The sequence below is a fragment of the Pongo pygmaeus genome, chromosome 1, assembly GCF_028885625.2.
Source record: "Pongo pygmaeus isolate AG05252 chromosome 1, NHGRI_mPonPyg2-v2.0_pri, whole genome shotgun sequence".
In the NCBI taxonomy this organism is placed as follows: domain Eukaryota; kingdom Metazoa; phylum Chordata; class Mammalia; order Primates; family Hominidae; genus Pongo; species Pongo pygmaeus.
In genome coordinates, this window is record NC_072373.2 from 114,670,759 (window position 1) to 114,685,617 (window position 14,859).

Sequence of the window (14,859 nt, forward strand, 5' to 3'; positions counted from 1 at the left end):
TTTTCTTCTACTAATTTGGGATTTGGTTTGTTCTTGCTTTTCTAGTTCTTTAAGGTACATCATTAATTTGTCTATTTGAAGTCTTTCTACTTTTTTTGATATGGGCATTTATTACTATAAATTTCCTTCTTAATACTACTTTTGCTGTACTCCATTGGTTTGGTATGCTGTATTTCTATTTTCATTTGTTTCAAGAATTTTTAAAATATTTTTAATTTCTTCATTGATCCATTGGTCATTGAGGAGCATGTTGTTTAATTTTCATGTATTTATTCAATTTTCAGTGTTCTTCTCGTTATTGATTTCTAGATTTTATTCCACTGCAGCCTGAATATTTGATATTATTTCAATTTTTGAGTTTGCTAAGACTTGTTTTGTGACCTTGCACGTTGTCTTTCCTGGAGAATGTTTTTATATGCTGGCAAGAAGAATGTGTATTCTGCAGCAGTAGGATGAGTGTTCTGAAAATGTCAGTTATGTCCATTTGGTCTAGAGTGTAGTTTACTTTTCATGTTTTTTTTTTTTAATTTTCTCTCTGTATGATCTATTTATTGGCAAAAGTTGGGTTTTGAGGTTCCCTACTATTATTGTACTGGAATCTAGCTCTCTTTTTGTGCTCTGATGTTGGGTACAGTTATATTTACAATTGTTATATCCTCTTGCAGAATGATCCCTTTACCATTATATAATGACCTTCTTTGTCTCTTTTTACAGTTTCTGACTTAAAAAGAGACAAAGTGTTGGGTCTTGTTTTTTCATTCATTCAGTCACCCTGTGTCTTTTAAATTGGAGAATTTGGTCCATGTTTACATTCAATGTAATTAATGATGGGTAAACACTACTGCCATTTCGTTGTTTGTTTTCTGGTTCTTAAGTCCTTCATTGTATTCTTACTGTCTTTCTCTGTGGTTATTTTCCCTGGTAATACATTTTAATTCATTGCTTTTTATTTTTACTGTATCTATTATAGGTTTTTGCTTTGTGGTTGTTATGAGACAAAAAAATCTTATAGATACAATAACTTGTTTTAAACTGGTAACTTTGATCACAAAGAAAAGAAGCAAACAAGCACGTTTTTTAGTTGTTTATAGAAAAAACTAAAAAACCCTACAATTTAACTCATCTTCCCCCACTTTTTGACTTTTTATTGTCTCCATTTATAACTTTTTATGTTGTTTATCTCTCTCTCCCTTTTTTTTTTTTTTGAGATGTAATCTCACTTTGTCGCACAAGCTGGAGTGCAGTAGCGTGATCTCAGCTCACTGCAACCTCTGCCTCCTAGGTTCAAGCTATTCTCCTGCCTCAGCCTCCCTAGTAGCTGGGATTACAGGCGCCTGCCGCCATGCCTGGATAACTTTTTTTATATTTTTAGTAGAGCCAGGGTTTCACCATGTTGGCCAGGCTGGTCTTGAACTCCTGACCTCGAGCAATCCACCTGCCTTGGCCTTCCAAAGTGCTGGGATCACAGGCGTGAGCCACCACACCCAGCCTTATGTTGCTTATCTCTTAACAAGTTGTTGTAGTTATTATTTTTGATAGATTTGTCTTTTAGTCTTCATACCAAAGAAATGAGTGGTTTACTCACCACAGTTAATGTATGAGAATATTCTGAATTTGTGTATTTACTTTTACCAATGAGATTTATACCTTCAGATGATTTCTTGTCACACTTTAGCATTCTATTCTTTCAGATTAAAGAACTGCTTTTAGCATCTTTTGTAAGTCAGATCTGGTGCTTAGGAACTCCTTCAGCTTTTGTTTGTCTAGCAAAGTCTTTATTTTTCCTTCATGTTTGAAGGATAGCTTTTTTGGGTACAATATTCTCAGTTGAAAGTTTTTTTCCTTCAGCACTTTGAATATGTCATCCCACTTCCTCCTGGCCTGTAAGGTTTCTGCTGAGAAGTCTGCTGCAAGACATAATTGGGGCTCCTCTATATGTTATTTGCTTCAAAAGAAAAGCAGCCTTTGCTGCTTTTAGAATCCTTTCTTTATCCTTTACCTTTGAGAGTATAATTATTATATACCTCAGGGTAGTCTCATTTGGGTTGAATGTGCTTGATGTTCTCTAAGCTTCTTGTGCCTGGATATTCATAACTTTCTTTAGGTTTAGAAAGTGATCTATTATTTCTTTGAATAAACTTTCTACCCTATCTTTTTCTCTACTTCCTCTTTAGGCCAGTAACTCTTAGATTTGTCCTTTTGAGGCTATTTTCCAGATCTTGTAATGTACTTCAATCTTTTTTCTTTTTTCTCCTCTGACTTTGTATTTTTAAATAGCCTGTCTTTGAAATCACTCATTCTTTCTTCTGCTTGATCAGTTCTGCTGTTGAGACACTCTGATTATGCATTTTTCAGTTAATCAGTTGTACTTTTCAGCTGCAGGATTTCTATTTCTTTTTTATTATTACTATTTCAATGTCTTTGTTAAATGTCTTTAATAAATTTCTGAATTTTTTCTGTCTGTTTTCTTAAAGTTCATTGAGCTTCCTCAAAACATCTATTTTGAATTTCCTATCTGAGATATCACATATTTCCACCACTCCAATGTTGGCCATTGGCCCCTTATTTAGTCTGTTTGGTGAGGTCATATTTTCCTGAAGTTTTATGCTAGATGCTTTTGGATGCTCACTGATGTCTTGACATTGAAGAGTTAGGTTTTTATTCCAGTCTTCATAGTCTGGCTTTGTTTATCCTCATCCTTCTTCAGAAGGCCTTCCAAGAGTTCAAAGGCAGCTGAGTCTTGAGTTCAGTAAGCCTGTGTCATTACAGCTATTTCAGCACTAGAGGGTGTCCAAAGCCCAGGTACACTAAGATTCTTTGCAGATTCCTGGATACCCATCCCTGATGGACTTGGGGAAAATAAGGGAATTCCCTGCATACCCAGGGAAAGTCCCTCACTCTCTTCCCTCTCTTTCCCCCAAGCAGGAGTCCCTCTCTGGGGTTGGCCACCTGGTGTTGTGGGAGGGGTGACTCAAGCACTCTGTGGCCATTGCAGCTGGCGGTGCACTAAGTTGCATCTGATACCCATGACCTCCCAAACCAGCATAGGACTGGGACACTCAAGGCCCATGGCTGCTATTGTCTGACTGCACTGATGTTTATTCAAGGCCCAAGGCCACTTTTGTCAGCAGGTAGTAAAGCCAGCCAAGAATTGGGTCTGCCCTGCCAGGGCAGTGGATTCCCTCCTGGTCTGGAGTGGGTTTAGAAGTGTGGTCAAGGAGCAGTGGCCTAGAAATAGGGGCTTCAAGATTCTTCTAGGTGCTTTGTTTTACTGTGGCTGGGCTGGTATCCAGTTGCAAGACAAAGAGTAACATCTTGTTCCCCCAAGCAGAAGGAGTCTCCCTCCTTGCTGCACTGCCTGGAGTTGGGGTGAGGTGACACCAGCACTCTCGCAGCTGCTGCAGCTGGTGTTGCACCAGGTCACATCCCAATCACACTGCCTCCAAGACCAATGCAACACCAGGGTTTGCCCAAAGATGAAAGTCACTGTGGCCTGACTGCCACTTGAATTTATTTGGAGCCCCAGACCACTTTAGTCAGCCTGTAGTGAAGTCAGCTGTGACTTGTGTTCCTCCTCCTGCTGCAAAAGATTCCCCTCTGTCCCAGGACTGGTTGAAATGCTCCCTTCTTGAGCATCAGAGAAATTCTGCCTGGTGTTGTGTTCTGTGTCAGAACAGCTCTGAGTACCAATGCAAAATCCCTCATATTTTGCTTTCCCTCCACTAAGCACGCAGATTCTCTCTCTGCGCTGCACTGCCTGGGGTTGGGAATGGGGTGGTGTAGGCAATGCAATACTGTCCTTCCTACCCTCTTTAATGCATCTTTCCTTGTTATTTTATTAAAACCAAGTGCTAAGATCTCTCACCTGATTTTTTAGTTCTTTTGAAAGGCTTTATTTTGTAGATAGTTGTTCAATTTGATGTTCCTGCAGGTGCGGGCACTATCACTGCAGGGTTCTATTCCAGCATCTTGCCCCACTTCCTAGCTCCTCCTGTAAACTGTAAATCATTTCTAGATTACTTATTTACTTAATTCAAAGTAAATGCTGTGTAAATACTTGTTATGCTGTATTGTTTAGGGAATAATGGCAAGAAAAATTTTATACATGTTCAGTACAGATGCAACCATTCTTTTTTTTTTTTTTTTTTTGGTCCAAATTGTTTTAATCTATAGTTGGTTAAATCCACAGATGCAGAACACACAGATACTGAGGATCGACTATAGTTGTGTTTTAATTAATATTTTTTATGTAAATTATACCTCTTTTCTGCAGAATTGCTCCTTTGTTATCCATGGTTCAAGCTATAAAATTGCATACTGATGCAGGGTCCAGTGTGGTTCCCCATGCAGTCAGCAACTGTAATTATTCTCCTTACCCTGTGAGCGGTGTTTATAGATTTGGCTGACTGAAAATGAGGCTGATGGGAAGATGGCAGTGAAGGAGATAGCATGTTTTCCCTTTTGAAACAAGTTTATTGAAGATGAAAAGGAAGAGGTACCCTTCTGTCACGGGTAAAATGCAGTTTCCACGGCCACTGGGAAAGCCACTGGACCTTTAGTAGGTGCACCACACCCCAGCTTTCCTGGTTCATGGCCCCTTTGACATCCTCTTTGACCACCAGCTCCTCAATTTCAACAACTTCATTTTCGCCATCCCTGGGAGAGAACACTCATGGGCCTTCAAAGCTAGTAGATTAACTGCATCATCTTAGTTTGGGCTCATCCAAATCAAATTTATGTTAATTTATATTTTAAGAGAGACAAAAGGTTTCTCCTTTTTTTCAGCATGATCCTTCATTTTTTACTATAACATGTACCTGTAAGGTATTATATGTAAATTTCTTTTGAAAGGTAAAAAGACTTCACCAATGCAAAATGATTTTTAAAAATATCCTCATTATAACAGCAAAGGTTAAATACATTCCAGGAATTCACTGTTCATATAGTTTATCTTCTGGGGATAGGGGAACCACGAAGAACAGGAGTAACATGTCCTGAATGTTGCAAAGCATAATCTATGCTGATTTCATAAAGTTTTTAGCTAATGTATCAGAAATCCTTTCAAAGCTTTGGTAGTTGTTTGTGGTGGGAGGCAGCGTGGTCTGTATAATTTATGATGTTCTTATATTAAATGGAAAAAATTTAAAAGAAATTACCAACATAAAATGCCTAGCATACCTGGCAACTAATGAATATTATCTGTTGTAATTATGTTAATACTCTGATGAGGAGAGGTCTTGGTTTTTTGCTTTTTTTTTTTTTTTTTTTTTTTTGAGATGGAGTCTCGCTCTGTTGCTCAGGCTGGAGTGTAGTGGCACAATCTCGGCTCACTGCAACCTCTGCCTCCTGGGTTCAAGTGATCCTCCTGCCTCAGCCTCCCTAGTAGCTGGGATTACAGGCATGCGCCACCACGCCTGGCTAATTTTTGTATTTTTAGTAGAGATGGGGTTTCACTATGTTGGCCATGCTGGTCTCGAACTCCTGACCTCAGGTGGTCCGCCCACCTTGGCCTCCCAAAGTGTTGGGATTACAGGTGTGAGCCGAGGAGAGTTTTTTGCTAATTACAAGTCAAACAGTTTTCTAGAAATGATGCATAACTGAACATATTTCATTATGATACCAATCATCCATTTGAACACATTTATTTGTAGAATTAATGAACAGCTTTTGATATCTTTCCCAATTCTATTTTAATTCAAAGACTTGAGATCAGTAGCCATAGCTAGAGTCCTTATGCTTTTCTCTGGGCCTACTCTACCTTATAAGATGAAACCCACACTAATATTGGATTGGTTTTTTACTTTGGGGGTTACTATTTTGTACATTTGGAAAAACTATAAGAATATTGATATGCTAAGATGGGCAAGACAAGTCTCTGCTGTCAAGCAGCTTATTATGGAAAAAAGCAAGCAAGCATATTACTATAGATAAGTGTTATGATACTCATTCACACAGAATGGGCCCACTCACCTTTGGGGAGAGTGGTCAGGAGAGAGGCTTCCTTTATGTTGGAGTCTCTAAACTGAGTCCTAAAGAACCCACACTAATTAGCCAAGTCAAAAGTAGTAGAAGAAGACGAGGGGATTGCTGGGGAACAGCATGCAAGAAGAGCCTGAAACATTAAAGGCATGGAAACATTCAAAGAAAATGAGTCAAGTGCTAAGGAGATAAATAGCCCTATTAAAGTATGCTTGAGTGCTATCTTTGTCCTGAGGCCATGGGGAAAATTTTACATGGTGAGTTACAAAATTAGACTTGAACCTTTTAAAAATCACTCAGTCTTTATATGAAGAATTACTGGATGGCGAACACCAGAGTCAGGAAGATTTGTAACTAATGTACTGGAAAGCCTACTAAGAAGTAGACAGACTTAAGAGAAATTGGATGTGAGGGATGAGAGAAAAAGAGGAATCTGGAGTAATTCCCAGGTTTCTGACTTGGCAGGTGGAAGATAGTGGTACACAGGAGGAAAAGCAGATTGTGATGATGACATGGAGTGGAGATGATTATAGAATACGCAAGAGGAAATATAAACAGGCACTAGATATATGGCCCTGGCCCTGAAGCTCAGGAAAATAAGTCTGAACTAAAACTATAGGAATCAATATAAGCGTGGTAATGCCCATATTTGAAAAAGATAAGCCACCTCTTATGATTAAATCCCCAGCAAGAAAGTTTTAAACTTACTGTAGTAAGTTAAAAGCCCACAGTAATTCTTTGCTCCCCACCTATTTCTTATCCTAAACTTGGAGAGTCTTTCTTAGCTGCCTGTGTTTCTTTAACAACTGCCATCAAAACTGTCTTTAATGAGTATAAATCCTTAGGATATCCAAGGCTGAATTAATACAAACCCAAGTTTTTCATATGCTGTACATTTAACAATGTCCAAAGAGTCAATACGACACATAAAGTTATCACCACACTGGCCCTCCTTTCACAAAGTTTAGAATCTTCATCGCTACAGAATCAAGCAAAATCACCAAGCAAAAGTACAGTCCAGACCTACATTACTGTTGCCTGCTAAAGACAATGGCATAGATTTTGAGTCATCTTGGAGAAGGAGTGTAGAAAGAAAACATGAAAAAAGGAGAAAATGTGGATTTCATCTTGATTAAGACTGGTTATAAATGCCATAATGAAGAAAAAGAAAGAAAGGAACCAGTTAGGCAGATAGCTAGGATAAGTTCTCTGTAGGATTCCTTTTGTCTAAAAAAGGAACAGCCTGAAAGATCAGACTGCAAGCATAGATAAGGAGGCAAGGTCCACCATGAAGATGCCTTCTGTGTAATTAGCAGGGTCACTTATACACAGTAGGCTTCAGTAAGCACATTCCTTTCCTTTTTTGAACATACTGAGATAAGGGAGTTTGCACAGGGGAGGGAGGAGGGGGCTTGCTTGAAACATGCCCAAGAGCAGTAACACAGAACCCGGCATGTCCACAATGGAGAATTCCGCCCCCTTACACATGCACAGTAAGGGAAACTAAGTAATATGGAGTAACTTAGGCTAAGAGTCCACATGCACACTGAAAGGACAGGGAGGAGCTGTCAGGAATTTGAGTCTTATGCAAATGAAACACCTAGTCCTAACCATTTTTTCACACCTCATGTAAATGAAATATCTTGCCCTACTAGCCTGTTTATAAAAGCCCTTGTATTCCACTGTAGAATGGCAACCCTCTTTCAGGTCCCCGCTCCTCGAAAGGAGAGCTTTCTCCTTTCACTTATTAAACTTTTGCTTCATCCTCACCCTAGTGTTCATGCTCCTTAATTTTCTTGGTGGTAAGACAAAGAACTCTGGGTCCTACTTAAAAACAACAAAACTAAAACATTGTGGTGCATTGGCAAGGCTGCTACAATAAGATGTATTGCATTGTGAATCCAGACATGTGAGGACCACTGGGCCCTCTAGGGAAGAAGGGAGGTCAGGGCAGATTGGGACTAACAGTTGTCCTGTATATTGGCCCATTAGTAAGTCATTGTTGATCTTACTGAAAACAATTTCAAGAGGGGACAATAGTGGAAGCCAAATTGTAATGACTGTGAAGAGAATGAGAAGTGAGGAAGTAGTTGGTTAGTGTAGTGGGCTCTTTCACACACACACACACAAAAAAAAACTTGAAATAAGAACTCAAGGAGAGAGGGGGCAAATAACTAGATGGTTGCAGAAGATCAAGAGAGAGTGGTTTTTTTGCTTTTGCTTTTTTTACGATGGGAAGAGATTTAAGGATTCTTCATACTGAAAAGAAGGAATCAAGAAAAAGGAAGCAAGAGAAAATACGAGAGCAAACAACAAAGTCCTAGGGGAGATGAGGAGTGGAACTAGGAGCATCTTCTGAAACTAGTGGGAAAGAGCTGAATCTATCAGAACTTCCCAGTTGCAAGTGTCAGAAACCTAGCTCTAACTGGGCAGAAAAGGGAAGTTATGGTTTCTTTTAAGGGGTGAAGCCAGCTTCAGGTTAGGCTCAAATGATATCAATAGGCCTCTCTCTCCTCAGTCTCTCTTGCTCTCCACTGGGTTGGACAGCTAGCTGTTTCCAAGGGATGCCACAGATGGCCAGCAGCAACTCCAGGCTCACATTTTATCAGTTTAGGAACCCCAACAGGCCAACCACTTCTCTTTCTAATAGTCCAGGTTTGGTTGAGCCTAGTAGCATACCCACCCTCATTATCCTCACTGAAACCACTTGAACTCAAACTGGAGGTGAAGAGAACCCCAGAGGGAAATCAAGGTGCAGCTACCAGAAGAAGAGACATGGATGCTAAGCAGGCAGAAAGAGCAGGTAGAAGGAGGGTAGCAGAAGTAGAGAAAGTGAGATAGAGTTGTCTTATAAGTGGGGATTAACCAGGAGAGATGAGCAAGTACAGAAGAACCCAACAGTGAACAGTAGACTGGAAGTTACCTTTATAAAAGAATTTTTATTGCACTTAGACTCAGACAGTTCAAATCCTTGAGAAAACTTTTTCAGAATCCATGAAGGCATTTGTGACTAGTGCCAGTTAGATTTGAACATTAGACTTTTTATTTATTAATCAAAGATCTATATTTGACACACAGTTTAAGTGGTATGCAGCTTTAAATGTCCATGTTATCAGCTGATATGAGAACCCAAAACCCTAGATTAATATGTGGAGACCACACAAATATCAATTTCAGATATTAAAGTAAAATAATGTGGGTTCTGACTTTTGTATGTAAATACACATCTATTCCCTCCCCATTGTACTAATCCATCTACAGGACCCCACCACTACCACCACCACCCTCCTCAGCCCACCCCGTGCACTATCAGCATACAGACATTTACAGTATGCCTAGCTGAATTTAACTGGTGGCTATAGAATACAGCAAAGGCAACTGGCCCTGCTGACAACTGTTTTTCGCCTTGGTGGGGGCAGTGTGAATGAAAAGGAATGGACAAATAGAGGATATATCAACTTTTTTAGATCAAGTCTACAGGGCACTAGGTCTGTCTCACGTCAATCATCTGTTGAAACCAAATTCTCATGACAGAGTATCTAAGGAAGGAAAAGAAAAGTAAACAGCTGCTTACCAAGCACATTTACCAGAAAACAGTGTTTCAATATTGATGGAGGTTTAGATTAGAATTTAGGATAATTCCACTCTCTCAAATCCCTTTGTACTCTCCCCCATCCCTAAAACATTTTATTGTCATACCAGTTTTTCATTACATTAAAAGCCAAAACAGCACCAGTTGCTTTTGGTATAAATGCTGAAAAGCATCTCCTATTACTTGAAGGCCTACGAAGGATTTAGACTTCCACATGTAAAATGATCATGGCCTCTTTTCTAGGCTTTGTAAACTGACTTTTTGGGGTATAACTTTCATAGGTCACTTGGCGCACCAGAGTAATTAATTAAAGAAAATAGTTCCTAGACTCTTCCGAGTTTGGGTGGAGTTTTATCCAGTGCATTTGAATGACCAGGAATAAAGCACTCCACTGTAGATTCCACATGCTCCTTACTCCCCACCTCCATGCCAGCCCTGCTTCTAGCCTTTGGAAGTAGATGTCTCAGTATCTTGACACCATGTGTTCCTTCAGCTTTTGATCACATTACTCTCTCTTCGTAACTCTGCAGTCATCCCACATTCACTTTCTATATCATAGAAACCTCCTGGCCCTCTGTTAGGAGAGACTGCTCAAGGTGAGCTTTTTGGCATTTCATATCCCTGTTCTCCATTTTACCTCCACTCTGCTCTTTCATGTGAAAACCAACCTTCAACTGAGCCCAAAAGGCCCATTCATTCACCTTTTCTTCTAAAACCGCTTAAGCTCTCTAATGCCTATGTAGGTATGGATATGGATTAAATAATACTCAAAATGAACAGAAGATATTGTGAAACACAGTATTTTTATTAGCTTTATTTCAGGCAAGCACGTTTAACCAAATTGCAAATTATATCACTATTAGACAGAAAATCCTACCAGATAAGACTTCTGAGGTTTGGTACAGTAGTTTGTCTTGATGGCCTCATGTATGCAGTCACTATAGTCAGTATTGCACTTGCCACACTTACAGCTTAAAGCAACAGGATAGGAAAAATAGGGAGCAACATGGAGTGGGCATCCTGGTATTTCTACAGTCCTGTAGATGAAGTCTCTATATGTGCAAACATCCTGGGACAGAGCATATTTGGGAAGAAACAGTTTGCCATTGATATCCTGGGGAAAGAACAGAAAAGAGAGTATAATGTGACAGGACTTTAGGAAACATATAGATAATAGAAACATAAAAATAAATTCACTTATATTCCTTCATCACAAATACAACTGGGAAAGAATTCCTTAGCCCCATTCTCCAATACCAACTTAACCACGTTGAATTCTACAGAGACAAAAGTGACACCCTCCTCTCTTTTATCGTTGATCATGGGAACAGATAAGGTTTAAGTAAAGCTGGGACATAAAACTGTTATAAAATTATCTGTATCCATTGTGCTGAGTAGATTCACATAATATTGTAACCTGTGTACTCTGCTTCTAAGGAGCCAATAACGATTAGATTTGGAAAATGAGGTTGTGATTTATTTCATTTCCTTTCCATATAGGAATGGACTTCTTCAGGGCTTATATAATTTACAGCCAAAAGAAGTGACATGAACTACATACCCGTGTCATACAATATCCAGCACAGATGGTGGTGTTGATGGTTAGGCAATAAGCACACTCTCTCCTTTCGATGTGCATTGTATACTCAGTTGGAATACAAAAAGACATCGCTTGCCCACATGCAAGGCCAAAAAGCATGGACATCAGAAAGACAGCAGTCATGCTAAATCAAAGATAAAATTAAAGAACCTATTGGTTAAAATCAGAAAGGGCAAAGAAACCAAGAAAAAGCATAACCAAACTTCAGTACCATCCCAATGCATGTGACCATGCTTATAATTCTACCATTTGGTCAAGGAAGACACCAGAAAGATAAAGTCCAAAAAAGGTCAACTGAAATTACAACTGGTGTTAAGGGGCTAACTCAGAAATCTAGGAACCCCCTGATCCCACTTCCAAACCCTTAGGATATCCCTTTAAGGTTGAAATATGTACAGTTGGAACAAATTAAAGATTATTTTACACAGAACAGGTATGTAATTTGTTCTCAAAAAGATTAACAGGCAAAAAAAAAAAAGGTTGACACAATTAGAAGAATACAATCAAGGATGACAGCTCCATTATGGGTTAACCATGAATATTAAATAATTTTTGGATGCATGGAAGAAAATAGAGGATCCACAGTGCCTTAGGCAGAAACAGAACATTCTTCTCAATAGAGCCTGCATGATGAAGAACTTGTTCAATATCAATTGGATATCATTATCAATATGTATTGATTGGATATAGTTATCATATTGGATATGATATCATATTGGATATATCATATCAATATCATATTGATATGATATTGATATCATTATCCCTCTGGATAATGTTATGACATAATTATTTTAGTTCTACTACTGAGGAAGGGTAATTAAATTTCAGACTTTTGAATGTAAGTTGATCACCTTGAAGATTAAGAAGATTTTTTTTAATCTTACAAATATTGTACAGCTAGCTAGATGTGTTTGGATTTTTTTCCTTCTCAGTTATCATTGTCAGTAAAGAAAATATATACCTTAATGGAGTAGTATTGTTGTCTATGAACATAAACTTGTTTGCTTGTTCTATTAAATAAATTATAATTTACTAAATATTTTGTTCAATAATCAGAAGTACCAAGATTTCCCCAAATCTGTCAGTTATATCCCAACAGCATCTTTAAGCTATATACACTGAAACCTCTGTAAACTGAAATCTCATAGGTTCAGCCTTGGTTAACCAGGATTTTTTTTCAATCAACTTATAAGAAACCATGAAAACACATTACACAGGTTACCAGGGATTTATTTTAAATGTCAAATTCCAGAGATCAGTGGTCATTTCAATCAACTTTCTATTCCTAGAATGAGAATTGCAGATAAATTAGATAAACATATATTGAGCATCTGAACCAGGCACTGACAGACACAAACGGAAAAGATACAGTCCTTTACCTAAAGGGCTGACTGTCCAGTGGAGGAGCTAATATGAACACAAATAATAAAAAAGCAGATTGTTCTTGTGCTCTGAAAGAGTCCAAATTAAGACTTTAAGACCTACAATTATCAAAGATTTATGTTTACTACACTTCTTATTACACAAGAAAGTAAACTAACCCATTTTAGGAAGACTTAACTTTTAAAGGTTAAAATAACCGGGGTTTTTCTCACAAATTCTTTTAAATGAAATGTTGCATATTCAAACATTCCTTGGAAGGTTTTTTTGGTATTTGAGTTAAGGAGCAAAAACATACAAATTCCTTACTCATGGAATCTGGCTTTCTCAAGCGCTTCTCAAATGTGAGCTCCCTCTATGGTACAGAGTTGGTTCCAGTATTTTAGAGATACAGATCTTGATGATCCTCTGTAGGATCTTAAAATTACTAACTGGTAAATTATGTAAAATGCTTACCCATCATGGTCATTATAGTTCTTGCTTGTTTAGACAGCCAGCTACTGAGTTTTTTCTATAAGAAACAATTAACTTCACATATTTTAACTTTTAGCTCTATGATTCTGTATAAAATCAATGTGGTGACCTGGTGATGAAAATATTGGTCTAAAAATTAAGAAACAGAATTCTTCCATAAATCTATGAGAACTTGACTAAAATGTATAATCTGTTTGCGTGTTATTTCCCCATCTACAAAATAGAAAGTGACAAGTACACCTGACCCTTTTTAAAATGTAGAATGAAAATTTGTTTTGGTTTTCCTGTTGTCATACTAACTATGGATACTCTATATTTTTTTGAAGTTTCTCCTATAAATGTAGAACTCTAAACTAACAAAAATAGAAAATGAAAGTGCTGAATTACCAGCCACAGTAGCTGTACAACTTTGTGGGCATAAAGAAAGCAAGAACTTTTCTTTTTCCTTTACTTCTTTATTGCGAATAGTAAAACTTCACCCACAGAATCTTTCTGGGCCTCAACTTTCTCGCCTATAAAAGGAAGGCTTAGAACCAGAAGATGATCATGAAAATCTTCTCAGCACAAATAGTCTGTAATTCTATATGATAAATTAGTGTCAGATCTGATTGACTGATTGATTGATTGATAAGAGTTAGTGATCTAAATTCTACTTCAGGACTTAATTGCAGTTGCGTGCAACTGAGCAATTTAATATCTTTGTGTCTTCATTTTTCCATATGTCCCTTCCTAAAATCATAAAAAGAATAAAACAATACATGTGAAACACTTGGCACTCTATATAAGAAAGATCATATAGCTATATAACACTGTACAAATCAGCGTTAGTTAATCCCGTCCTCTGTTATATGCCACAATTTCTTCCTTATTGTCATCTGAGTTCTCATCTTTGCCACTTAATTACTTATTCTGAAATCATCATAAATAATTTGTTGGGTACCTAAACATAGAAGGCATGGTTTCAGGCAGGGCCTAAATAATGAGATGCCTTCTTCGGATGCATGACCATATATGTCCCTACTTTCAACATATTTTCTTATTCCAAGATATGTTCTTTTCTTTGCCCCTTTCCTCTCTTTTTTTCTCTTATTTTTGCTCCCAATGCTTCATTCTTAATAAACACTTTCCTCTCTGCTCTGCTAATTTCCTTCATTAATTTTTACTCTCCAAATCCCTCACTGTGAAAAGAACTAATTGCCCATCCTATGAATAATCCTGGAACTTCACTAAAGCAGTATATTTTTCTAGAAAGCAAAATGTACTATACAGCAGCTGTGTGTGTGTTGAACACTATCAAATGAGGTTTAGCTATTAAATAACTAAAAAGAACTTATAATACAGAGTACATTACCCCAGCAGGTACTCAAAAATGAATTTGCTCTAACATTCCCAGAAGTATATTTTCATAAAAGATGACCATTAGTACCGTAATTGAGAGGATTTAATACACACATCATTAAATTGATAACAATATTTAAATCAAAATGAAAACAGAAGAAAGCCATGAATATCAAATATCCTTCATTAGGGAACTAATCAGTTGTTTCTCTTTCTTTAAGTCAATGAATTTTTTCCTTATGTATGTAGTTCTCTCACCTTCATCTACTACTAAACAATTTGGAGCAATAATTTAAAATATTAGAGCCTGTTGAAGCAAATTATCTTTCAGCATTCGCCACTTTCTAAAAAATGATAAAATAGTGAAAATGAAAAAAAAATAGCTTAAGAACATTTCATTTCACAGAGCCTTCTCACTATAGACACCTACCTTACTTTGCATTGGTGAGCAGATGCTGTGATGACCCAAACTAAAAGCTCTTGGTTCATTTTA

The 14,859-nt window shown here is 37.6% G+C and overlaps 1 protein-coding gene across 1 annotated transcript; it reads right to left on the bottom strand.

Annotated features, from left to right (window-relative positions):
• Nucleotides 1-10,348: 10,348 nt before the first annotated feature.
• On the bottom strand, nt 10,349-11,295 carry TSHB (thyroid stimulating hormone subunit beta). Its single transcript, XM_054463050.1, has 2 exons — nt 11,133-11,295; nt 10,349-10,685 (listed from the first exon to the last, which is right to left on the bottom strand). Exons 1-2 carry the CDS (start codon nt 11,292-11,294, stop codon nt 10,431-10,433), a joined length of 417 nt encoding a protein of 138 aa, XP_054319025.1. The 5' UTR covers nt 11,295; the 3' UTR covers nt 10,349-10,430.
• Nucleotides 11,296-14,859: the final 3,564 nt, after the last annotated feature.

Excerpts from the sequence above, each read along its gene's own strand:
- TSHB (XM_054463050.1), bottom strand. The coding sequence starts at position 11,294 with ATGACTGCTGTCTTTCTGATGTCCATGCTTTTTGGCCTTGCATGTGGG. Across the intron at positions 10,686-11,132 it reads CTGGATATTGTATGACACGG|GATATCAATGGCAAACTGTT; the intron begins GTATGTAGTTCA and ends TTCTTTCCCCAG.